Source organism: Balaenoptera borealis, assembly GCF_965194805.1.
Source record: "Balaenoptera borealis genome assembly, chromosome: 1".
Taxonomy (NCBI): domain Eukaryota; kingdom Metazoa; phylum Chordata; class Mammalia; order Artiodactyla; family Balaenopteridae; genus Balaenoptera; species Balaenoptera borealis.
The window spans coordinates 148,771,586-148,797,109 of record NC_138860.1 but is presented as its reverse complement, the minus strand read 5'-3'; the positions used below and the strand labels follow the sequence as shown (position 1 = coordinate 148,797,109).

The window sequence follows — 25,524 nt, the reverse complement described above, 5'->3', positions numbered from 1 at the left end:
ACACTCCCTTGTTCTCTCAGTCTTCACAATGACCTCATGAGGAGGGTTTTTCTACCCCCATTCCACACATGAAGAAACTGAGGTTCAGAGAGGTAAGCAACTTGCCCAAGGTCACACAGAGTCAGAGAAAGAACTGGAAAGGAACCCAGGTCTGCCTGACCTGTAGGCCAGGAGAGGTTTTCCCAGGACCAGCACAGCCATTTGCCAAGGGCTTCCTCATCAATAACATTGGCCCTACAGGGACAGGCTGGCAGGAGGAACCAAAGCTCCAGGCTGGGGGGAGGCACATCCCAAAGCCATACGCCAACAGGGAGGGACCTGGGGTCTAAGCCTGGCTTTTTCCACAGCCCCCTACCCTCTGAAAAGGGGAAATGGTAGGTGAGCAGGAAAGCAGCCCCATGCCTGCCCCCTCCACCCCCCGTGCCCGATACTTCCAGGGCCAGGGCACACTGGCTAATGGGTATCATTTCAGCCCTTTCATTTCTGGAGACACTATGCTGTCATAAAGATTGTCATTTCCTGCAGGATGATCAATGCACTGGCTGCCCGGAGGGCTGGGAACGGCAGTATCTGGGCACGTTCTGGAAGATAAAACCATCCTCTCTTTCTCTGCCATTCCACTCCTTTCCCAAGCAGACACAGCCCTCGTGTTTCAGAGCATTGGCCTGGGGTCCCAAGAGGCCCCAGATCGAAGCATAGTCCCCCCAGCTCAGGGAAGAACTGTCCCTCTTAGCCTAGTTTCAATATGTCATAGCCATGTGACCTTGGGCACAGCACTTTCCCTCCCCAAACCTCAATTTCCTCGTCTGTAAAATGGGGGCAACTATGTCTGCCTCACAAGGTGGCTTAAGTGGGATGATATATCTTAAACCCTTGCCATGTAGGGGTGCTTAAGAATAGTGGCTATGAAAATGATGGTGCTGGGGGTGATAGTGATGCCTGCCACATTTTGGAAATAGGGAAACTGAGGCCAGAGAAGGAAATGGGCTCCCCCAAGGTCACACAGCAAGTCAGTGGCAAAGCCGGGCCTAGAACTTGGGTTTCGAGGCCAGAGCCTTTGCTCATTGACTCATAGGTCAATGGTAATAAGTGAGTTTTGTTGACTCCTTCCATGGGCGGGCACTGTCATTCATTATCTCATTTAATCCCCACAATGGACTGATGAAGTCAGTGTTATTATTATTCCTACTTTGCAGGTAGAAGGCTGCAGCTCAAAGAGATGAGGTGACCTGCCCAAGGTCACACAGCTAGCAAGTAGCGGAGCCTGAGTTCAAGCCGGGTGGTCTGTCTGCAGAGGCGCAGCTCCAGCCTCCGTGCTGGGGCCCCTGAAGATCAGCTGCTGAGGGTGGAGATCGAGGCTCCCAGCTTTGTGCGCAGACGCCCTTGGCCCTGCCCCAGGCTGGCCTATCGTCTCCCCCATCTGATGCGCTGATGAGGGCAAGGCAAGCTTAGGTCCCGCTGCCACCCCAAAACCCAGCTCATGGGCCCTGAAGGGCAGAACCCCACCCAAGGTCGTCCTCAGAGAGTGTATGCTGTGTGTCCAGTCCTGCCCAGACAGGGAAATTGAGACCTGGGAAGTTTATGAGGTGTTCACAACTCAGGCTGGTGAAGGAAGCCTGGCTCAGCGGCTGGAGGAGTCTGAGAGCAAGAAGTGGGTGGGAGAGAAAGAGGCTGGGGCCTCTGCTCCAAACACCCCAGAGTCTCCTGCTGGCACCTGACCCTGACAGACCTCTAATTCATCATGTTGCTACGCCCTCACAACAAACCAGGAACTGTGGTCCCATTCTGCAGGTGGGTATATCAAGGCTCATAGCATCAAAGTGGCTTGCTCAGGTTCACTCAATTAAAAAGAAGAGTGTGGACTTGAACCCAGTTCTCCCATTGTCCAGGCTACTCTTTTTCCCTTGCTTAATTCATTTCTTGCTTTATCAGCTCTTTTCTCTCTAGGTCTTTTCTCTGCAAATTACCAACTTATCTGCCTTCCCTGTCCCTGATTTGGCTCCACTTGACTGTAAGCCTCTTGAAGTCAGGAATCTCTTTTGACTTGCTCCCCTCTGTATGCCTGGAGCCTATCACAGCAATAGGCACAAGGCTAGAAACCAGTGGATGTTTGTTGGATTGTTGAAGGGATTGTAATTGGACTACAACTTTTAAAATTGATGTCAGTGGTCGGCACGGTCAATATGGAGATTTTTGTTATTATGAAAGGACTCACTTGAGTGATTCATTATGCAAATATAAAGGTGAACAGGGGAAAGTCATGTACTATAAATGTATTTTTTGTTTATTTTTCATTAACAAGATTGCTCCACTTCTTGATATATAGGGCTCTGGGGAGTGCTGGACCAATTCGCATAAGGATGCCAGAGGTCTTCTCACAGGGGAGCATTGGAAATCCAACCCCTGCTCACTGTGGTGTGAACTTAGAAAAATGTGGGTGGACTGGAGTAGCTCTGAGTGAAGTCCAATGGCAGGAGAAAGTCCAGAGTGCTCCAAAGAGAGCTCAGCTGGAGGAGAAGGATGGGCTAGTAATCTGAGCTCAACATCAGGGTGAGGACAGAGACACATGGGACTTCAATCAGTTTTTCAGTCAAGGATCATGGTTTATTTAAGGAAAAATGCCAGCATGAAAGAGACACTGGTCCTCAGCCTCCAGCCTCACTACTGAGCATAGTATGGGCCTGCCTGTGGTTTATACTCTAGGGGTCTGTCCACCCGGTGGACAGGCATCCACCAGGATGCGCAAGACCAGTCTTCAACAGCGCCACCATGTGGCAGGGGCTAAAGCAACAGCACTAGGTGGGGTTTCAGTTTCCTTTCTCTCTGTTCCTGGAGTTTGGAGGCAGGACTAATCTGCTTTAGATAAAGTCCTCCGGGTTCCTGAATCAGTTCAGGAGAGTGGAGGCCCCTGGATGGATACCAAACCTCCTGCTAATGAATGCTTAGGATGAGCAATTAGTCAGAAAATTAGGAGGGGCCTTATTTGTATCCTGAGTTGGTGAAGCAGTCATACAAGTTATAGAACAAGTCAGTTTTATCAACTCTGTCACCAGTGACCACAACTATCTATGCTGACATATACACACAAGAGAGTTCTTTTCTATAGCAGAAAATCTTCAAAATTAATAACAACAACAACTGCACACACATGCATGGCATGCCATAGTTTATACAGCTCTTATCCATGCTCTTCTCTGAGCCTCACGCCAGCCCTGTGAGATAAGCAGGGCAGAGTAAAGGTCCCCTGGAAACTGAGGCTCAGAGGGGGATAGTGACTTGCCCATGGTCATCATAAAGTCAACAAGGCCTGGTCCTGCCCCCGTTGTGGGGTGCCCAAGCTGCCTCCCAGGGATGCCAGATGCCACGTCCCTACCCTCCCTGCTTACAGCAGCATCAGGACCACTATGGCAATGACCATGAGGACTCCAGCCAGGATGCAAAGGCCCAGGAAGACGATGTCACTGGTGTCCTGGGCCACCATGGCCACGGGGCCCTCCAGTGCCTCTGCCTCGTCCCTGGGTGGTGCCTCCTGAAGGTGCTCGGCCGTGGCAGCATAGGGCCCAAGCCAGTGGGAGCCGGACAGCAGGTGGACAGAGGCCTCCTTTCGCCTCGGCTCGCAGTGGACCTCGTATTCGTGGATGTCCTCCTGTCCACCTGCTGAGAAGTCGATGTACAGCACACTGACGATCACTGAAGTGTTATTTCTTCTCTGTGGGGGTCAAGGGGCACTTGCTCACACCTGAAGGGGCCAGGGCTGACCCTGTTCCCCTGGATATGTAGGCACTGAGTGCCAAGGGGGCAGAACTCCAGAGCCTGGTTTCCAGTCCCAGCTTGGCTACTGACTCCCTTCCCACTCAGAGCCTCAGTGTCCCCACCTGTAAAAGGGGCACTACGAGGGTGTCTGAAAGTACAATATATATTTGATGGGTTAGTGTTTGCTCTGGCTTGAAGGAGGTGGTGTCTATGAAAGGTAGTAACAGTAACAACAGGGACATTCGCCATGTTCCAGGCTCTGCATTTTGAGGGCATTATCTCATTTAATTCTCACAACAACCTTCTCTTATTGGTGCCATTAATATCCCCATTTGCCAGATAAGGAAAATGAGGGCCAGAGGTTAAACCCCTTGTCTGAGGTCACACAGCACACAATTGACAGGGAACGTATTCTCTTCCAGATCTGCCTGATTCTTAACTGTGCTCTTAGCCATCACACCTCACTCAAACCAAAGAATGTAGAACCAAAGGGGAGTTTCAGGACATCTAGTTCAATCTCCCTTCCTTGGCAATTTACAGATGTGGCTACTGAGGCCCAGCAAAGGCAGTAATTTGCCCAGAGCTAGATCCAGAAGCCGAGTCTCCTGCCTCCCAGTTAGATGCTCTGTCCCTGGTGTTACGCGACTTTCCTTCTGGAATCGTTTTGCCCAATTATGTCTGCAGCAGTTATGTGTCCCGTGGTTGAGTCCTGTTCAGCCCAGCAGCACCACCCCGGGGTTGGGAAGAGCCATTGAGGAGTGTGATGTGGGGAGCCTGTCACGCTGCTGCCCTCCCCACCCCCACGGATGAAGTAGGCAGGAGTTAGGACGCCCTGAGACAGTGGAGTGTTTGGGCTGGGGACTGAGGGACAGCATTTTGACGGGCAGTCTGGTGTGGTCTGGATTGGGGGCTGCAGTGATGCCGGGCTACTCTCCCCACCCACCCCTAATCTAGAGCAGCCGTTACACTCCTCAGGCCGCCCAGCTGCCCCTGTCCAGTCATGGCTCTTCTGAGCTGAGGCTTCTCTAAAAACCAAAGCTGCCTAGAACAGAGCAAACGGGCGTGATCTGCAGGAAGCTGCCATCACTGGACACTGGGTGGTCCTTTTGGGGACGGCAGTGAAGGGGAATCACGGATCTGGAGTTTCATGGACCAGGTGACCTTGTGGGTCTCTCCCAACTCTGGGCTTCCAGAAGGCTCTGCGTCCACGTCCCCAGAGGAGCCTTCTGCATTGCGCCCTCAGCCTGTCTACCACCGCACCCTCTGAGGAGAACCGGTGTCCTGGACTTCTGTGACACAGAATCGGAAAAAGAAAGACAGAACCTGAGAGTGGAAGGGGACCCAGTGAAAGGGCCGAAGTGAATCTACATAATAAAGAAGGGAGGGAGGGCTTCCCTGGTGGCGCAGTGGTTGAGAATCTGCCTGCCAATGCAGGGGACACGGGTTCGAGCCCTGGTCTGGGAAGATCCCACGTGCCGCAGAGCGACTAGGCCCGTGAGCCACAACTGCTGAGCCTGCGCGTCTGGAGCCTGTGCTCCGCAACAAGAGAGGCTGCGACAGTGAGAGGCCCGTGCACCGCGATGAAGAGTGGCCCCCGCTTGCCGCAACTAGAGAAAGCCCTCGCACAGAAACGAAGACCCAACACAGCCATAAATAAAAAAATTTAAAAAAAAGACAAAACATTGCCTATGGGAGTTAAAACATTAATTATAAAAAAAAAAAAAAAAGAAGGGAGGGAAAAATCACACAAAACAGGTGTGTGGGGAAGTTTCAGGGGTTTTTGATGAATGAGACTTGAGGAGGAAAGAAAGTCCACACAAGTGTGGTGTTACGGTTATGAAATCAAGTCTCTGTGGTTTTTAAGAGATGCACAGATAGGTTGTCATGGCTTTTGGCCATTTGAACTGTGCATCTTTGAAAGCAACTCAATGCAGAGACTGGTCCTCATGGGTCTAGGACTTAATAAGTGTTACACTAAGAATCCATGAGTCTGAGGTTCTCAGCTTTTATGTTTCCATGATATTGATGCCAAGATTCTATGATTATGTGGCTCCAGGTTCTAGTGGTGGTTCTGTGACTTTGAGACCCTGAGTGTCTGTGAGTTCTTTGCTCTAGATTTCATGATTCCTTGCTTCTGGGGTTCTCTGTCTCCATCATTTTATGACTCTATGGAACGTGGTTCTGCCCCCAAAGAAAACCCCAGGGGGATTTAGGGCATGGAGTAGAGGTGAGGGCAGATTATCTTGGCAGCTAAGACGGACTCCCGCTTCTCCTCTACTCAGGTTAAAAGGATGGTGGCCGCCAGGAGGCTGGGGAAGCAGAGGGTGGACTTGAGGGGCCAGAGGCATACATCCGGTTAATGTTGGGTGGTGGGGAAATTCGGTTTGCTGGAAAGCACACGATTTCTGCCAAGGCAGTCTGACGAATTCCCAGATTCGTCACCAAGGCTGCCGTGTTGTCCCCGATGAAGACCACTGTGCCTTCTCCCCCTTTCCGCTTCCCAACCTGTCCCTGAGAATACAAACATCCAGGGTTCTTGGGCCACTGCCAGGTGACTTCTGAGGGCCCCAAGCCTGGGTTCTAGGCCTCCGAAATACAAGGATAGTAGAAAAACTTCATTTGTACACCTCGCTGCCTTTGGAGGGAAGTGGATCCTGTCTCTTGAAGGACCCCTTTGTTTTGCGGAGCCCAGCGATGGATTTGGATCACAAGGTTGGGGAGGGGGTGGGCAGGAGGCAGCAGCGCTCAAACAGCTCTATGCGTTAGAGGGGTGGGGACCGGGTGGCCCTGGGGAGCCCCAGTGGGGAGGGGGGGCAGCAGGAAGGCCCCCAGGAACAGTCAGTTCACAGGACCTTGAGGGAGGGGCCTCCAGTAGGGGCTTTTGGCTGTCGCCAGCTTGTGCAGCAGGACACCTCTTCTCTGTCTCCCCTACCTGAGTTCTTTGTTGTGTCTACACTGAGCAAGTTTGTTGAGGTAAAATCAAAAGAGGCTGAATTCTGCATCCTGGCTTGTGGGGTGACCAGAGCCAGGAAGAGAAGCTGAATTCTCAGGTCTGGCAGGTGCCTCTCCCCAGGGATCAGAGCCCCTCCCTCGTGCCTGCCCTCCTCCCCCAGCCCCTACCTGAGACTCAGTGCCGCAGGTGTCAAAGCGGGCCTGGATCCGGAAGTTGCTGCCGACTTCCTGAGCAGCACAGCTCCGGCTGCCCAGGTAGACTTTGGTCCGTTCTAGAGGGGCCAGTGCCTGCGCGGAGATCAGGATCTGGAAGTCCGTGCGGGAGCAACTCACGTTCATGGGGACCACTGAGGATGGATGGGAGCGGGGAGCTGGAGGCCATGGGGGCAGGCGGTCTGACCCCCACCCTCTCCAAGCCCCTATCCAAACGGTGGTGGATGGAAAACCGAGGCCCAGAGAGGGGATGGCTCTTAAGCAGTCCTACGAGGACGTTTTACACGCGTTACTCCATTTAACTCCATCAAACTATGAGCTCCAGGGCAGGCCCCGTGCCTACTTCTCAGTGTCCTCTGAGCCAGCACAGAGCTTGGCAGGTGCAGTGAATGCTGAATAAACGACTGACTGACTGAATGAATGAATATTCTTAATCAGAATGAAAGCTATTATTTGCTGATCATGTTTGCCATATACCAGGCAATTCATTTAATCATTTGACTAGTATTTATGGCCCACTATGTGCAGGCACTATTCTAAACACCAGATACAGAAATGAAAAGAAAAAAACCAGCCACAAATGCCTACTCTCTTGGAGCTTACATTCTAGTTGAGTGAGGAGGCAGTAAATATGTAAGATACACCTAAGCGTCAGAGTAGTCTGAAGGAAAATCAAGCAAAAAAGAAAGACGGGGAGCGGGGAGAGCAGAATGTGTGTGGGTAAGGGTTGCGGTGGCTGCAGTTTGAAAAGGGTGGTGAAGGAAGCCCCACTCTCCCTCCTCATGATGACCCCTTGAGGTGGACATGACTAAATGCATTTGAAAGTTTTGGAACCCGGAGCTCTGAGAGGTGAAATTGTCAGCAGTGGCTAAGCCAGGATTTTAATCATTGCGTCTGTAAGATCCCACAGTTCCTGGTCTCTCCACCTTATGTGGTGGCCCCCTGCAGCCCCTCCCAGCCAGGCCTGTGTGACTCTAAGTGTCTGGGATCGTGAGAGCCTGTGTGTGTGAGCACGCGTGTGTGTACCGGGGCAGTGTTTGCTGGGGCAGGGGTGAGGGTAGGGGGAAGGAAGCGGGGTGGCTGGCGGGAGGAAAAGGAAAGAGCTGGTAGGCAGAGGCCTGGAAATCTCAACCCCTCTCCGGGAAATGCCTCAGACATATTTCAGCCTCTGGTGTCTGGGCAGTCGGGGATTTATGGGCCCGCCATCTCCCACGATGATCTTGGCGATGCTGAACTGTGTGTCACCCCTGATTGATGCTGAGGCTGTCCTCCAGCCGGGAGGCCTCCTGCAGCCTGGGCCACATCTGGAGCCTGGCCCAGCATTAGTGCCGTGTCTGACCCTGGGCTCCCACAGGCATCTGGGCTCCCACAGCCATCGGGGAGGTGCCTTTGGAGGCACCAAAAGGAGAAGGAGCTTGTCCAAGATCACATACAGCTGGGAGAGGACCCAGAGCAAGACCATCAGACCATCAGAGCAAAAGGGACTTTACAGCTCCTTCAGCTGATATCTTCATTTTACTGAGATCCTCAGAGAGAAAGCTACTTGCCAGCTAGCTGTGGCAGAGCCCCATGGCACCTGGCTCTCTGAGTGCACTCCGGGAAAGGGGTCGCTCTAACAGAGGAACAGGTCTCCTCCAGGTTTATGTATGGAGATGACTGAGGCCCACAGAGGGAGCATCTGCCCAGGTCACTTTGCTGCCACTAGCTTGCTGCAGCTCTACTGTTTCCCTTCACCATTGCTGGGCCCCCAAACTCCTCTTGCACATGGGTAAGGAAAGAGGAAGAAGGACTTCCCTGGTGGCACAGTGGTTAAGAATCCTCCTGCCAATGCAGGGGACACGGGTTCAAGCCCTGGTCCAAGAAGATCCCACGTGCTGTGGCGCAACTAAGCCCATGCGCCACAACTATTGAGCCTGCGCTCTAGAGCCCGCGAACCACAACTACTGAAGCCCGCACGCCTAGATCCCATGCTCCACAACAAGAGAAGCCACTGCAATGAGAAGCCTGCGCACTGCAGAGAAGAGTAGCCCCCGCTCGCTGCAACTAGAGAAAGCCTGTGCGCAGCCACGAAGACCCAACGCAGCCAAAAATAAATAGAAGGAAAGAAAGAAAGAAAGAAAGAAAGGAAGGAAGGAAGGAAGGAAGGAAGAAAGAAAGAAAGAAGGGAAGGAAGAAAGAAAGAAGGGAAGAAAGAAAGAAGAGGAAAGACCTTTTTTTTTTTTTTGGTTGCACCGTGTGGCATGCAGGATCTTAGTTCCCTGACTAGGGATCAGACCTGTGCCTCCTGCATTGGGAGCACGGAGTATTAACTACTGGACCACCAGGGAAGTCCTGAGGAAAGATCTTTTGAATGCAGACCAGGACTGAGACACATAAGGGAAAGAAATCCACAGTCAGCAAGGATGCCCTCCGAGGCAGGCACTGTGACCTGTGTTACCTCATTTCATCTTAAAGACCACCTGTCTAGAACATTCATCAACCCCTCCTACAGGTGAGCACCATTGGATGGTCAGTTAATGGCAGCATTTGGATGTGGCCCCCGTCCATCTGAGCTCAGTCCTGGGCCTCCTCCCCAGGCCCTGCTTAGCCACACAAAAGGCAAGGGTGTGAGTTCTAGCCTTGGCTGTGCCACCCACTGCCTGTGTGACAGCAGTGAAAGTCGTTTCCTCTCTGCACCTCTGTTTCTGCACCTGCACAACAAGAGGCTCTAGCTTAGTCAGGCAGAGGGCAAAATGGGTCCAGAGCACAGGCATTTCTGGGACCATGGCCCAGGGAAGGGTGATGAGAGGAGGGGATAGATGATAGCTGCTGTCAGCTGGCAAATCTAACTAGCACTATGGAGGATGGAAAAGCTGAGTGCCAAGTTCCCTAGCCAGCTCTTCATCTAGGCATGGCCACATGACCAAGTTCAAAATAATGAGAACAAGAAGATGTCTTTTGAGGGCTTCCGAAAATGCTTTTACTTTCCTGATAAAGGAACAATTGTGGCTGGCACCTCCCCTACCCTCTTCCAGCCTTGAACATGGACATGATGCCTGGAGTTGTGGCAGCCATCTTGTAGTCATGAGGTCAAGAGAATCCCAGACATACCAGCTGGGACACTGTTGAGTCCCTGAACCAATACAGCAGCTGCCTAGCTCTAGGCTTCTTGTTATGTAAGGAAACCAAATGTCATTTTTTCAAATCTCTGTCAGTCAGGACTTATGACTGTACAAGCAAGGTTGGTCGGCATCTCCATGATTATATCAATTGTTTTCCATAAATAGTATTACCATATCTTGTGTATTACCCCTGGATACAGAGGATTAATCATAGTACAAGAGAGGCCAGGGGCCCATGGAGGAAGGTGACAGATAGGGAGGAATTAGGAATTGTGGATTTGGAAGCTGGAAAAATAGGGCACTGTAATAGTGAAAATAAGCAAGGGCCATATTGATATAGCCTCAGAGGTCCCAGGGCGGGAGTTGGCAGTTGTGTAGCCAACTGAGAAGTTGGTGAGATGGAGCAAGGAGGCTGCAAAGACCAGGAACCCCGGCCTCACCTTCCCCCACCAGCACACCCATACCCTCAACCCCAGCTGACCTCCAATGTAGGCCACAGAGAAGCCCCTGTGGGTGGTGCTACGGTCTGTGTGCAGCAGAAGCAGGAGCTGGTTGTGGCTCGAGGTGACCGGTGGTGGCAGGTGGTGGCCACACCAACTCCCCAGCAGGGGCGCCTCCTCGCTGGCCCCGTCGAAGGCTGTCAGATGGTCAAAGTCACAGGTCCTGGTCAGGCTGTTGGGCCCCTCCAGTTCCAGGTCCAGGAAGAACACTTTGACCCGGTAGCCAAGAGGCAGGCGGATGGTCCAGTGGCACCGGATGTGGTTGGGGTAGGAGCTGGGGTACTGTGGGCTGGAGAAGTTGCCCCGCACCGCCGTGTATACCTCCTGGCATTCTCCTGGATTGGGGAGAGCAGGACAGAAGGAGCAATGGTGAGAAGGGTGTAGACTGTCACCCTCTGCAGCTACAGCTTGGGCAGTAGGCGCTAAAGGGTCCTAAAACCACCCTGGCAGGTTGTCGGCACCATGGCCAGAAGACCAGACAACTGATCCCAAAGCCTGCTTTAAACTGAAACTAGCTGAAAGCTGAGACTGTCATTCCAATTGGTAAACCACTTCATGAGTGTTGACCCTGATAGGAATTCAGTAACAATGCCTAATACCTGTCCTCGGAGTTGAGTCCAACTTGGACTTGACAGACAAGGTGGTTCATGACCTGACCTTGCCCTTTTTCTCCCTGCCCCTCATCCAGCCCTACCTTCCAGCCTCACCAAACATTTCCTAGTAATACAAGCACACAAACCCTCTCTGTCCTCCATGCCTCTGCACATACTGATCCCTCTGCTTGGAACACCCTTCCCTTTCTTCTGCCACTGGCTTACACCTTCAAAGCACTGCTCAATTCTCTCCTCCTCCAGGAAGTCATCCATGATTCTTACTGTTAGACAGCACAGATCACAGTGCATTGTCATTGTCTGTTTCCTTCTTTATCTCCTCCACCAGACAGTTTACTTCCCAATGGTTCATTCATTCATTCGTACAAACATTAATTGAATACCCTCTATGTAGCAGGTACAAAGATAAGTCCATAGGAACTCACAGTCAAGCAGAGGAAATCAGCATGCAAACCAGGTACAGAAGTGATGTGTTAGATCATTGCTATGAGAAAACTTCTCTAAGGAGTTGAAGGAAGGGAATAATTCTGAGTGAATCAAGGAGCCTTCCCAGAGGAGGTGACATGCTTGTGCCTTGGCATCGGCCAGACGGGAAAGGGTGTGCTAGAACATTTCAGGCAGAGAAAGAGCAGGAAGTGTAAGGCCCAGAGGCAGAAAAGTACAACCCCTCCCTGCCCCGCCGCAAGTGTGATGGGGAGGCAGGAGCCCAGCACACACAGCGCACTCAGGGTGTAGCTCCGGCCCTCCTACCTGAGAAGTAGTAGGCCTTGAAGCCCCGGCCCCCGATGTTAAAGTCAGACTTGAAGACCACCTGCAGCTCGTGGCCCAGCGACACGAGCGTGGGGGGCCTGGAGCTGCCGCAGTAGTGGTGCCCACGGGTGGGGCCGGGCCCCCCAAGCACAGCCACATAGTCGTAGGTGCACTGCTCACTGCCCTCCACCTGGAAGTCCACGAAGACCAGCTTGACGGTGGCGGGGCCAGCGGCTCGGATCACCCAGCGGCACTCCACATTGTTGGGGTAGTTGTTGGGGTGCTCGGGGCTGGTGAGGACCCCCGACAGGCCCGTCAGGACGCCACCACACGCATCTGCAAGGGAGTCCACTTGAACCGAACTTTCTCCCTCCCTGTGGCTCCCCCATCTCCTCCCTTGGGAAATGCCATGCCCACAGGTGTTCACAGGAATCTTGTCACCACCCACTGAGCACTTGGTAAGTGACAGGCACAGGCCATCTTTCTAGGTCATCACCATAACCCCATGAGGAACGCACCGTGGTTTCCCCCATTTTACAGCTGAGAGACTGGAGGCAGAGAGAAGTTAAATAACTTACCTGTGTGAGTTGGGCTTCACCCAGGCTGAGCCTGAGACAAGGATTTGAGCCCAAGTAGTTTATCTGGGAGAGACAGAGGACCGCAGATGGGCAGCAAGGGAGAGAGGGTGGGGGAGCGGGGGCATTCCCCAGAATCGAGGCTGAGGGCCGCTGGGGGTAGAGGTGACCTGCCAAAGCTTCGGAAAAAGCCCTGAAGCAAAGAGATGTGGAGATTGGCAAGAGCCATTGCAGTGGCAAGGCCCCAAGGGACAGGGCAGGACCCTGACAGCAGGTCACACCCCTGGTATCAGGGAGGGCAGGATTTGACTAACTTCAGAGTCTGTGCACTTGATCTTATCAGTCTCACTGTCCCCTCCTACCAGGCCAGTGGAGCATAGAGGCTGAGGCACCTGAGACCAGGAACATTATCAAATCTCCCGAACAGATGAGGAAACTGAGGCTTAGAGGGAGGATCTGAAGGAGTAGAGATGGGCTTGAAGTCTGAAGACAGGTCTCCTCTCAGCTCAGTCTTCTATTGCTGTGTGACCGTGGGCAAGTAACTCAGCCTCTCTGAGCCTCATGGGAATATTAGAAATCATAAGACCTGTTCAGACTGATCCACCATGCCCAGACTCATGCAGAGTTTAAGAAGTTTCTGGTGAAAACCCTTTGGAACCCAGTGTAGCCAGTACAACTGGGAGCTAGGTGATAATGAATGCCAGGACTAGCTGGAGGCCACCAGCAGGGAGGGGCACACTCGGTTGTGTCTCCTGAGACTCCAGAATCTCACTCCATGGCATGGCTGTGTGGACAGAGCACTGTGCTGGGCGGCTACGGACTTGTCTTCTTGTCCCAGTTTCCGCTTCCCAGATGTGTGACCTTGGGAAGGCACATTCCCTCTCTGGTCTCAGGTGTATTGTTTGTCAAATGAGAGGGCAGGTTTTGACAGTCTGTGAGATCCCGTCTGCTGTCAACACCCTTAGCAGAGACTTTCAAAATGTGTTCTGGGGCTCCACAGTGGCCCCAGGGCATCTATTTGCAGACATCTGGTGTAAATGTCATTCTTTTTCTGTATTCAAACTATTTTTTAATTCAATGAAAGATAGCATCCACAGTCACATATCTTATATGTAAAAATTTAACTAATCAGAGGACATCAATATTTACTTATGTTTTCAGTGACTGGCTTATAATAAGTAAATGTTAAAAATACGAACTTATAAATGCTTACAACAAAAATGCTGCCTTTGGGACTTCCGTGGTGGTGCAGTGGTTAAGAAGCCGCCTGCCAATGCAGGGCACACGGGTTTGATCCCTGATCCAGGAAGATCCCACATGCCACGCAGCAACTAAGCCCGTGCGCCACAACTACTGAGCCGTCGCACCACCACCACTGAGCCCTCGTGCCACAACTACTGAAGCCCACACACCTAGAGCCCGTGCTCCACAACAACAGAAACCGCCGCAATGAGAAGCCCACGTACCGCAACGAGGAGTAGTCCCCGCTCACCACAACTAGAGAAAGGCCACGCACAGCAACGAAGACCCAACGCAGCCATAAATAAATAAATAAATAAATAAATAAAAATTTATTTTAAAAAAATGCTGCCTTTATCTCTTTTACATATCAGGGATTAACATAAGGTTCCATTTTATATAAGGGTACTCCTGTTTTAAAAAATATTAGAAAACATTGCACATAGTATTATAACTTTGATACCCTAAGAGTCTAAAAATCTAGGGATCTAAAACTCCACTGCTATGATTAGATCGGTCTGTGGTTCTTGTGTTTTACCATTCTACAATACTATGCCTCCAAAGCCAGTGGGAGCGGGTGTCTGGCTTTGGAGGCATAGAACTGTATGCACCCTCGCCCCGGCTCTGATTGCTGCTGGTGAACCCTGTGCACCAGGAGCCTCTGTGGAGCCTATTGCTTGAGCTGTTGTGAGGAAGACCTTTGGTTTTGGCCTTGGGAGAAGGTAGGAGGTCTGAGTCTGTGCAGAGAAGCCTGAGGAAAGAGGGATGAGTCAAGGAGAAAGAAAGTCAAAGAGGGTGAAGCCTCTGCTCTCCTCACTAGCCTGAGGGGTAGGCTCCAAGCCTGGCTGGGGGAGGGAGGGGTTAGGGACCACGATAGGTATAGGAGGCGAGCTCAGGAAAGGCTTTGGGAGGGAGCGCGTCACCAGCTCCACACAGACGCTCATGCACCTTGCACTCACGAGGACATGATGGGGAGGGGGAGAGAATCCTGTGCCCATGACATGAGATGCCACAGAGGGGTCAGCAGCAGTGGCAGCATGGTGTCCCCTCCGGTGTCCCCTCCAGTGTCCTGATGCCATGTATGGGGTGAGAAGGACAAGGATAGGAGAGCGCGAGAGGCCTCATTCCTGAGCACAGTGTGACCCTCCGAGGACTCCCGGAATAACGGAGGGAGACGTGGGGAGTGTTGCCATGAAGGTGGGAACACACAACCACCAAGATTACCAACAGAAAAAAAAAAAAAAAGACTACCAACAGAGGCTGCCTTTGCCCCGTGTGCTATGAGAGCAGGGGCATCCAGGTTAAAGAGCAGCCTACACGCTAAGATGCTGAGACCCTGCCCGTCACCTTACCCCGCCGCCCTCCCCCCATCCCCACCCAGGGCCACCCTCTCCACTGCCAAGTCCCCCTTGCCTTTCTGGTAGCCCGCAGAAAAGCCTCGGCTGGCCACGTGCTTGTCTGAGTGGAAGACCACAGACATGACGTGCCAGGAGGAGGCGAAGGGTGGTGGGGGCACCTGGCCGCAGAACCTCCCCAGCAGGTTGCCCTGGTCCCCGGAGGCCCCATTGTAGATCTCAAGGAAGTCGAAGCTGCAGGTGTCATGGTACTCCAGGTCGAAGGCGTGGAAGGTGAGCAGCACGGAGGATCCCTCAGCCACCACGATCAGCCAGCTGCACTCCGTGTTGTAGGGGTAGAGCCTGGGGAAGTTGGGGCTGGAGAAGTTTCCAGAAGGTGCTGAGAGCACACCCCCACATTTGACACCTGTGGTGAGAGGAAAGAATGTCTCAGAGTCAGTCCTGGGGTCTTGGGTGGTGGCCCAGCTCCAAAGCGGGTTCTTTGGGATGGGATGAGGGAGCATGAGGTCATGGCCCTAAGTCAATTCACTTATTCATGTAGCTGTTCATTCATTTATTTAGTCTTCAAATACTTGCCAAACATTCTTTTATTCATTCAAGAAATATTGTTTGAGTGCTAAGCATTGTTTTAGGTGCTGGGGTTACAGCAGGAACAAATAGACTAAAATTCTGGTGGGGAAGACAAACAATAAACGTAATAAGGAAAATATAGAGCATATTACTAGTGATAAGTGACCTGGAGAAAAATAAAGCAGGGAAAGGAGACAAGAAGTGTCAGGTGGGACTATAGTTTTAGATAAAATAGTACCAAATGCTAGGCACTAGAGATGTGCATTGGGGAATTTGAAAATTAAAAATAATATTACCTGCTCCCATCCTGAGTGAAAATGTGCACAGTCTACTACAAAGTTAAAACTACATTCTTTTTTATTATTATTATTTATTTATTTATTTATATTTTTGGCTGCGTTGGGTCTTTGTTGCCGCGCGCCGCGCACGGGCTTTCTCTAGTTGTGGCAAGCGGGGGCTACTCTTTGTTGCAGTATGCGGACTTCTCATTGCAGTGTCTTCTTTTGTTGCAGAACCCGGGCTCTAGTCATGCAGGCTTCAGTAGTTGCGGCACGTGGGCTCAGTAGTTATGGCACACGGGATTAGTTGGTCCGCGACATGTGGGATCTTCCTGGACCCGGGCTCGAACCCGTGTCCCCTGCATTGGCAGGTGGATTCTTAACCACTGCGCCACCAGGGAAGTCCCCAAAACTACATTCTTATATGTGCATATTTGCTTATATTTTGAAAACAATGGAAGGAAACTAATAAAAATTGTTCTCTGACACGGGAAGATGTAAGCCAAAGGGAGGAAACAGGCGTGACCACTAGACCTCTTTAAACGCAATTTATTTTATAATTTTAACTTTATAATCATGAGTAATTTTTAATATAATTTTTAAATTATCAAAAATATTTAAGTAACCCATATGCCAAACTAAAACAAATAAGCTTAACTATATGTCAAGTTGGAGGCACATTCACATGGGAAAAACGATTTCAAACGATGTTGAACTACACTATTTTGACTGTGCCTTCCTAGTGGAATAGATCCCAAGAACAAAATGAAACACAAAGAAATATTAAACTATATTCAGTAGACTTACTATTAGTAGTAATAGTGAATACTGTTATTTTACAATATTTTATATATTGGAATAAAGGAAGTATGTTAATGTCAATAGAAACTAAGATTTGCAGTGTAAGAGGAGAGCTATACAAGTATAAAATTAAAAAACTAAGTAGAACTCTTGAGATCCTTAATTTGAATTGAAAACATCAGTACGAATTTGATTTATTTTTATTTCTAAAAATATTTATTTCCTAGCTTTGTTCATTAAAAACCCTAAAAGCAATGATATTCCGGTAGTATTTGTACCACTTGGACTTAGATTAGGATTATTATGTCCAACTAAATTAGATTAGGATCATTATGTCCAACTAAAATGAAGCAGGGCTCCTTAGAGAAATGGTTAGTCTAGGGCAGTAAATATACAAAACACACCTGGGATATCTTGTCACACCAGAATGTAAAGAAACTATCGGAACTGCTGGAATTGTGTCAAAAGACACAGAAACCTTGAAGGGGCTCCCACTGGCTAAAGAAGGTATACTTTGAACTTCAAAAAAATTTATTGCAGGGACTTCCCTGCGGTCCAGTGGTTAAGACTCTGCGCTTCCAATGCAGGGGGCGCGAGTTCGATCCCTGGTCAGGGAACTAAGATCCCACATGCCACGGGGAGTGGAAAAAAAAAAAAAAAATTTATTGCAGTGGGTTGAAACCCATCAAATATATAAAAATTCATGAATTCATAATACAACTAAAAGAAATTAAAAAGGAACTTATTGATTTCCTTTAGAGATTGCTTGGGCACGAACTCATTTTCTTCTTGATACGTGGAGAAAGAATTAAGCATTTACTTTGCCTTTCCTGTTACAAACTATATATATCAGGATAACCAAATAGCTGATGAAGAAAAATTGTTATTTAAAGAAGACTACAGAAAGAATAACAACATTAGAAAAACATAACTTTGCAAACCTTAATGAAATCATCATTATCATTGTCTGTTCTAATCACTGAGAAAAAAGGTAAATGATGAGAGGTAAAACCTAGATGGTTGAGTAGATAAATATTTTCTGTAAAATTCTTTCACCTTTGCTAATGTATGAAAATTTTTATAATTAAAAAATGCCAAAAAAGTTACCTTTATAGGGAACTTTATAATGGATGGATCAGGCTAACAACCCCTGAACTCACTGACCAATCTTAACGTCAAAGTGAAACACTGGATAATCGGTGCCCTGATGAAACACCTGTAACATCTTCTTGGGGGAAAAAAAAAGGAACCTTTATCTAATGGAGTCTCTGGATCTGTCTACAAGTTAGAGTGAATATGGAAGCTAGAGGAACAATCTAAATGACACCGTGAGGACACATTCAGTCAAGTCCAGAATGTGGGAAATTCTAATGACCAAGGTGCTTCAACAGTAAGTAAGGTTGTGGGGGGGAGACACAACTGTTATATTAAAAAAGACTCAACTAGAAGAAAACATAGGAGGTAAGCTCCTTAACACTGGTCTTGGCAATAATTTTTTGGATTTGACACCAAAGGCAACAAAAGCAAAAATAAACAAGTGGGACTACGTTGAATTAAAAGCTCTGCACAGCAAAGGAAACCATCAATAGGGACTTCCCTGGTGGCGCAGTGGTTAAGAATCTGCCTGCCAATGCAGGGGACACGGGTTCTGAACCCTGGTCCAGGAAGATCTCACATGCCGCAGAGCAACTAAGCCTGTCAGCCACAACTACTGAGCCTGCGCTCTAGAGCCCAAGAGCCACAACTACTGAGCCTGCGTGCCACAACTATTGAAGCCTGCACACCTAGAGCCCCTGCTCCACAACAAGAGAAGCCACCGCAGTGAGAAGCCCGCGCACTGCAATGAAGAGTAGGCCACGCTCGCCGCAACTAGAGAAAAGCCCACGCACAGCAGAGAAGACCCAACACAGCCAAAAATAAATAAATAAATAAATATAAAGAGGAAGGCTTCCAACACTTCACCATTAAAAAAAAAAAAAATGAGTAGAGGACTTCTCTGGTGGCGCAGTGGTTAAGAATCTGCCTGCCAATGCAGGGGACACGGGTTTGAGCCCTGGCCCGGGAAGATCCCACATGCTGTGGAGCAACTAATCCCATGCGCTACAACTACTGAGCCTGTGCTTTAGAGCCTGCGAGCCACAACTACTGAGCCCGCATGCCTAGAGCCCATGCCCTGCAACAAGAGAAGTCTGTGTGCTGCAATGAAGAGTAGCCCCCAGTTGCCGCAACTAGAGAAAGACCGTGCAGCAACGAAGACCCAACGCAGCCAAAAATAATAAATAAATAAAATAAAATAAATTTTAAAATGTAAAATAAAAATAAAATGAGTAGAGAAACTGAATAGGCAGTTTTCCAAAGAAGGCATACAGATGACCAACAGGTACATGAAAAGGTGCTCAACATCACTAATCATCAAGGAAATGCAAATCAAAACCTCAATGAGATATCACCTCCCATCTGTTAGGATGGCTATTATGTAAAAGACAAGAGAGTAACAAGTGTTGGCAACGATGTGGAGAAAAAGGAACCTTTGTGCACAGTTGGTAGGAATGCAAACTGGTGCAGCCTCTATGACAAACAATATGGAGGCTTCTCAAAAAATTAAAAATAGAACTCCATATGATCCAGCAATTCCACTTTGGGTATATTTAAAAGGAAATGGAAACAGGGTATCAAAGAGTTATCTGCATTCCCATCTTCATTGCAGAATTATTCACAATAGCCGAGATATGGAAACAACCTAAGTGTCCATCAACAGATGAATGGAGATACATATGACATGGAATATTATTCAGCCTTGAAAAAGGCACCCATCCTGCTATTTGCAGCAACATAGATAGACCTTGAGGGCATTATGCTAAGTGAAATAAGCCAGACAGAGAAAGACGAATACTGCATGGTATCACTTATATGTGGAATCTAAAACATCAAACTCATAGAAACAGAGAGTAGAAAAGTGGTTGCCAGGGGAGAAGTCGATTAAAAAAGAGAGAGAGAGACTGAGAGAGAGAGAGAGAGGGAGGCATACTTGAGTCAAATATCAACCAAAAGCAATGTGTGGACCTTGTCTGGATTCTGAGTTGAACAAAAAAATTGCAATGGGATTTTTTTTTTTTTTGCCGTAATGGGGAAAATTGAACATGAACTGAGTATTAGATAAAATTAAAGAATTATTATATCATTATAATAATATTGGGAATATCTATCTATCTATATATCTGTTAGATATACTCTGAAATATTTATGGGTGAAATAGTGTGATATCTGAGATTGTCTTTAAATTTCTCCAATCTGCCCCCCTAAAATGGGGGTAGGGGTAGGATAGAAGAGCCAAGAAAGGCAGAATGTTGATAACTGTTGAAGATGGTTGATGGAGACATCGAGATTTATTATACTATTTTCTCCACTTTGTGTGTGAAAATTTTCATAGTTAAAAGTTGAAAAAAATGACCTTCTCAGTGAGGCTTTCCCCAACCACCCTATTTACAATTGAAATCCTCTCCCCATCCCTGTACCTCTTCTCTCCCTTTTCTGCTTTATTTTCTCCATAGCACCCATCACCGTCAAATGTACTATTTATTTCCTTATTTGTTTGGTTCACTGCCAAGTCTCTCTCCACAAAACTGTCAGCTCTATGAGAGCAGGGATTCTCGTCTATTTTGTTCTCTGCTGTCTCCCAAGCACCTAGAAGAGCTCCTGGTACAAAGCAGGTGCTCAGTGTATATTTGCTGAGTGAATGAATCAGTGAACAATCTTATATCATCCTCACAATATCCCCATAAAATAGGCAGCGCAGGTGTTATTGACTCCATTTAACAGATGAGAAACTGAGGTCCAAAAAGGAAGTTACTGCTGTAGCTGACATCTCCTGTTTTGTTCCACCCAGTCCTCATTCCTTCACCTCTTGTAAGAACATGCCCTCGATTTTAGACACTGCTCCCTTCCCTTGTCTCCATGTGGTAACCCTCCCTCGTCTTTCCCAGGCCCACAGGAGGACACAGGATCCTAGCTGGGCAATCCTGGGGCCCCCAGCACTGCCACAGTGACTGGCCTGTGGGGTGGCCCTGTGCCACCAGAGTCCTGCTGCTGAGTTCCTGGGTGAGAACCCTTTCCTGCCTGGTACCTAAGCCGGGAGTGAGAGCCCTGGGTGGACCCCGCTCAGGGCCCATTGAGAGAGCTTGTCAGCAAATGGCAAGAACCATGTGAAAAGAGGAAATGGCCCAGAACCCAAGCTGCCCAACTCAGCTATACTCCCGCCTCCCTGGCACCAGCCACTGCATTTCTCTTCTTGCTTAAACTCATCCAGATTAGGTTTCTGTCCCTTGCAACCAGAAGCATCCTGAAGAATATACTTAACCAAAGTTCCTGTAAGAGAGACACATTTGCCAAGCATGTGCCCTGTACAGGCCTGTGCTGACTCAAAATGGGCCCCTTCCTGGGGAGCTCCCAGTTGTGGGGTAAGATGGGGGGAGTTAGGCAAATGAGACAAAGCCATGTGGCGCGATTGTGCTGGGGCCACACGGGCTCTGGGGTCCAGAGGGAGGGGGGCAGTCTTGCCAGGGCCAGCACTGTTAGGGGAGGGACACAGGGGAGTTGATGTTTGAGTTTGGCTAGAAGGAGCAAGAAGGCTTTGTGAGTTGGGAAAGATTTGGAGGGAGGAAATGGCATGAATAAAGGCTCAGACTCACAATCACTTAGCCTACCTGAGCCTCACTCACGCATCTGTGAAATGGGGATAATGACCTTGCTGGGCGGCTGTGAACACGGATGAGAGAAAGCAGTGCAGAGGCTACAAGATGCACATCCAGTTCACATCAGGGCTCCCTGCCTGGCCCTGGGGGCAGGCCAGGGTGGGAGCAATGTCTGATTCATGCCTCTATGGCAAGAGGACAGAGGGATATCCTGTTCATTGCCTGTCCTTGTCCTTCCCCCAGCCTTGCCCATTGGATGGGAAAAGCCGTGAGAAGGTTGGAGCAGAACTCCTGGTGGCCCAGGAGGCCCTGGGTCCCAGCACAAGTAGAGGCCTTGTCCGGCAGGCACCCTGAACTCCAGGGTCACCCCAAGGCCACTGAAGCCCCAGTGGCTAGAAATGGGAACAGTTAGCTTCTCCCACCACCCAGGCATGGGGTGAGACACCTGGGTGCCCAAGCCATCTCTGCCACCAACTAGGTGACTGGAAAGTTGCACTTCCTTCCTGAGCCCCCCTTGAATCTGCAGGAAGACAAGGCACTGGCAACTGCTGGCTGAGCCCCTGCTACACACACGCCCCTTGAAGACGGGTGAAGTGATATTGCCCTGGCTTCTCAGACAGGCACACAGTGCTCAGAGGGCTGGAGCAGCACAAAGCAACCCGGGACCAGGGTGCCAGCAGAGGGTTCTAAGATCTCCAAGGGGGGAGTTTCTGAGGCTGATGAAGGGATGCAGAAGTCTTCCTGGAGGAGGTGGTGTTTGACCTGAGCTTGATGGATGAGCCAGATGTTCTCAGGTGGAAAAAGAGAAAAGGGACCTTCCAGGCAGAGGGCACAGGGGGTGAAAGCCCTGAGAGTGGAGCATCTCCAGGAGGGGGTGTGATCCTCTGCCAGAGCATGTGATGCCCGAGGGACTCTGGGAACCGAGGCTGGTTGTTATATAGAGATTGGAGCCAAACCTGGGAAGGCACTGAATGCCTTTATAAGGAACTTTGATTTCACTTGGCTGGCGATGGGAAAGTACAGCAGGCTCTCAGGAGGAAAATAAGGACTCATTCCAGCAACAAATCTTTAATCGTTCTCTGAGCCATTCCCTTCGCCCTTGGTAAGCATGTAGTCTTGGACAGGTTACTTAACCGCCCTCTTCCTCAGTTTCCTCATCTGTAAAAAGGAGGACTAATACCCACTTTGAAGTTGTGAAGATTAAATGCATTCATACGTGGAAAGCACCCAGCACATAGTAGGCACTTGATAAATATTGTCTTTCCCCATCTCAGAAGCAATACATCCTCAACTCGGCCAACTGCCCCCAAAAGGGCCTTCCGCTTTCTGGCCTTCCACATGGAAACCTCCTGAGACCCCGCTGCTACCTGCCACCCCTCTGCCCCCCTCCAGGTTTCCTGCCTGTCCCCAGCAGCTCCTACCTTTCATGGCTTGGGCCCTGGGGACTGGGCCCAGCAGTGTCACTGCCAGCAGCACACAGAACTCCAGCTCTGCCAGCATCTCCTCGCTGGGGGCCCCGCAGGTCTGCCGAGCTCGGGGCAGGCCAGGACCTGAGGGTCTGGAGCAGGGGAAAGAGAGGTGAGGCTGAAAGGGCCTCCAAGTTAATGGTGGTGTGAATAATTCATCAGCACCTTGAATTAGTAAGCTGATCCCCAGGTGCTTCCTTCACTCCACCCTAAGGTGACGGATCTAGTGTCACCAGGTTGACACTTTGGAGGTCTGCACTGGCCACACTGGATGGGTAAGGGAAGCAACTTAGGGCTGGGAGGGAATTTATTGGTGGAGAAGGGGCACGAGTTTTGGGGCTAGGCAGACCTGAGATCATCCCTGGTCAGCCTCCGATTGGCCAGGTGACCTTGAACAAGTCATCCAACTCCTCTAGGTCTTGACCTGACTCATCTGTCCAGTGGGGCCATTCAGCCCTGCCTCTAGGACTATTGTGGAAATGAAATGTGGTAACATACACTAAAGCACACAGTGAGTTCTTGCTATAGGTTTCCCTATCCTCCACCAATGGGGGAGTGGGACAAGCATCCCTCAGACATGCTTAGATGAGCTCAGAGGGAGAGTGAAGGGAAGAATGCAGCAGGAACAACAGAATGGGAAAATCGTATAGGACAACTCCTAATGCAGTCATGGATCTGGGCCACAGTGTAAATTCTGGCCAAGGATATTAAATGTTCACCTTTTTATTGATCCACAAACCTGGCTTGAACATCACTACGTGCCAGGCCCTGTGCTAGGAGCTGGGCCGCAGCAATACCCTCAGGGGCGCTGTGTCCAACAGGAAACAGGATCTTTCAATTTACTCTAGGAGCCCTATTTGGTTCAGTCCAGCCCAAGGCTCATTTCCTAAGCTCCTTCTCTGTGCAGAGCCTGCACCAGGCACAGGGCATCCGAGGTGAACATGGCATGTTCCTGCCTCCCAGTGAGGAGCCTGGGCTCTGGCTTGACAGACAAGGGCTGAATCCAGGCTCTACCCTTCACTGCTGGGCTGCGGGGGCCTCTCTGAGGCCCAGGACAGGAGAGCAGTGCAGTGCCTGCAGTTTGTGGAGAGGATTAGATGAGATAATGTAGGGGAAGCCCAAGCCAGTGCCTGGCTCAGTGCATAGGAGGATATTTATTGACCTCTGAGGAGCTCAGATGTCCATCTGCCAGACCACGTGTTGCCTCTGGCCCATCCTTTTGTCAGGAGGTCCCCAGGGAGCCCTTTGCTGCCAGCACGGGAGGGAGGCCACCTGGAAGGTTTTCAGCCAAGAGCATCGGGAATGGTCAGGCCTGAGGGACTGGCTTATCGGTGGGGCCTGATTGACCAGAACAGAGAGGTTCTGTGTCCTGAGCCGTCTGAGGGGACCGGAGCTTTTATTAAACACCTACTGTGTGTATGAGTAAGGGCGCTAACCCAGTGCCTGCTGAGTACTGGGCATGGTGCTGAGCCTCCCAGACCTGTGCTTGTGTCCCCCCAGTTTCAGAGGCACATATCGGACCCTCCATCTTGCAGAGGAGGAAGCTGAAGTGCAGAGGGTTTGAGCCACTGTCGTGGCTTGAGTTGCTTCACAAGAAGACCCTGTGGCAGGGAGCTGAGGACAAGGAGTTTATCCGGGAGGTGATCCCCGGAAGCACAGGTAGGGGAGGGGGGCAGGGAGACGGGGGTGAGAAGAAGCCGATTCAGGGTATGTTAGCCAGCAGCTGACCACCGTGGGCAACCGAGGCTCCACCCCCAAGGGCACTTCTGGGAGATGGTGTTTCAGTGAGGCAGGAGGAGGCAGCGTGTTTGTCCACCACTGCCAGCTGCCCCTGGGTGACGGCCGCTCGAGGCCATCCTCTCCCAGGCATTTCCAACCTGCCTGTGTATGCCCCAGTGTCCAGGGGTCACAGCAGGAGCTTGGGAATGGTGAGGGCCACAGGGTGTGGGCAGGGCTGTGACAGCATCCACCTGTTACCCTCTGAATCCCTCATCTGTGTAGTGTTTGTCCCACCCGTGGAGCAACCGCCTCTCTCCCTGCACTCCAGTGAAGCTCCAGTCTCCTTTCCCTGCTGTTCTCCCCGCCCCGCCTCGCATATCCCTCACCCCATCTTCCCCCTTGGGCTGAGATTCCAGGCTCAGGGTCATCCTGCCCTCCCTTCATGACATCTGCTGGACAAGCCCCGCTGACCACACTCTTCGCCGGGTGTCTGGACCTCTGGGCGCTGCTGGGCAGAGTCCCGTCACCATGTAGTCAGCACCAGCACCCGTTGTTCATGGTCTCCAGCCTCGTCTAGGGTCTCAGCTCTGCCCCCCAGCCTTTCCATGTTTCCCCAGGTGACCCTCTCTGTGACTCTCCACAGACACCATCCCAGGCGGTCACCAGTCTCCCCAAGACAGTGCATCCCCACCTCTCCTGCAGATGACCCCATCCCCTCCCGTGGAGGGAAAAAGGCAAACAGTAAAGCAGGAGCCCCTTCACCTTACAGACCTCAACTTGTGCTCATACATCCCTCCCCGCAGCCTCTGGGGAAGGTGTTCCCACCTCCTGTCTGAGGCCAATCCCTCCAACCTCTGCCGGGAGCCCAGCCCTCCCACTGCTTTGGGCACCTAGCTCTCCAGTAGCTCTCACCTCCCCCATATCCTTAGAGCCTGCCCAGCTGGCGCTCT

General features: G+C 50.5%; 1 protein-coding gene across 1 annotated transcript; it reads right to left on the bottom strand.

Moving 5' to 3' along the window:
• Positions 1 to 471: 471 nt before the first annotated feature.
• On the bottom strand, positions 472 to 24,907 carry CDCP2 (CUB domain containing protein 2). The gene is made up of 6 exons (XM_082360058.1): positions 22,811 to 24,907; positions 15,108 to 15,455; positions 11,881 to 12,216; positions 10,501 to 10,854; positions 6,874 to 7,052; positions 472 to 3,709 (listed from the first exon to the last, which is right to left on the bottom strand). The coding sequence occupies exons 1-6, from the start codon at positions 22,887 to 22,889 to the stop codon at positions 3,383 to 3,385; spliced, it is 1,623 nt and encodes a 540-aa protein (XP_082216184.1). The 5' UTR covers positions 22,890 to 24,907; the 3' UTR covers positions 472 to 3,382.
• Between the last annotated feature and the right edge of the window lie 617 nt (positions 24,908 to 25,524).

Excerpts from the sequence above, each read along its gene's own strand:
- CDCP2 (XM_082360058.1), bottom strand. The coding sequence starts at position 22,889 with ATGCTGGCAGAGCTGGAGTTCTGTGTGCTGCTGGCAGTGACACTGCTG. Across the intron at positions 10,855-11,880 it reads CAAGGCCTACTACTTCTCAG|GAGAATGCCAGGAGGTATAC; the intron begins GTAGGAGGGCCG and ends TCCCCAATCCAG. Across the intron at positions 7,053-10,500 it reads CTCTGTGGCCTACATTGGAG|TGGTCCCCATGAACGTGAGT; the intron begins GTCAGCTGGGGT and ends ATCCATCCTCAG.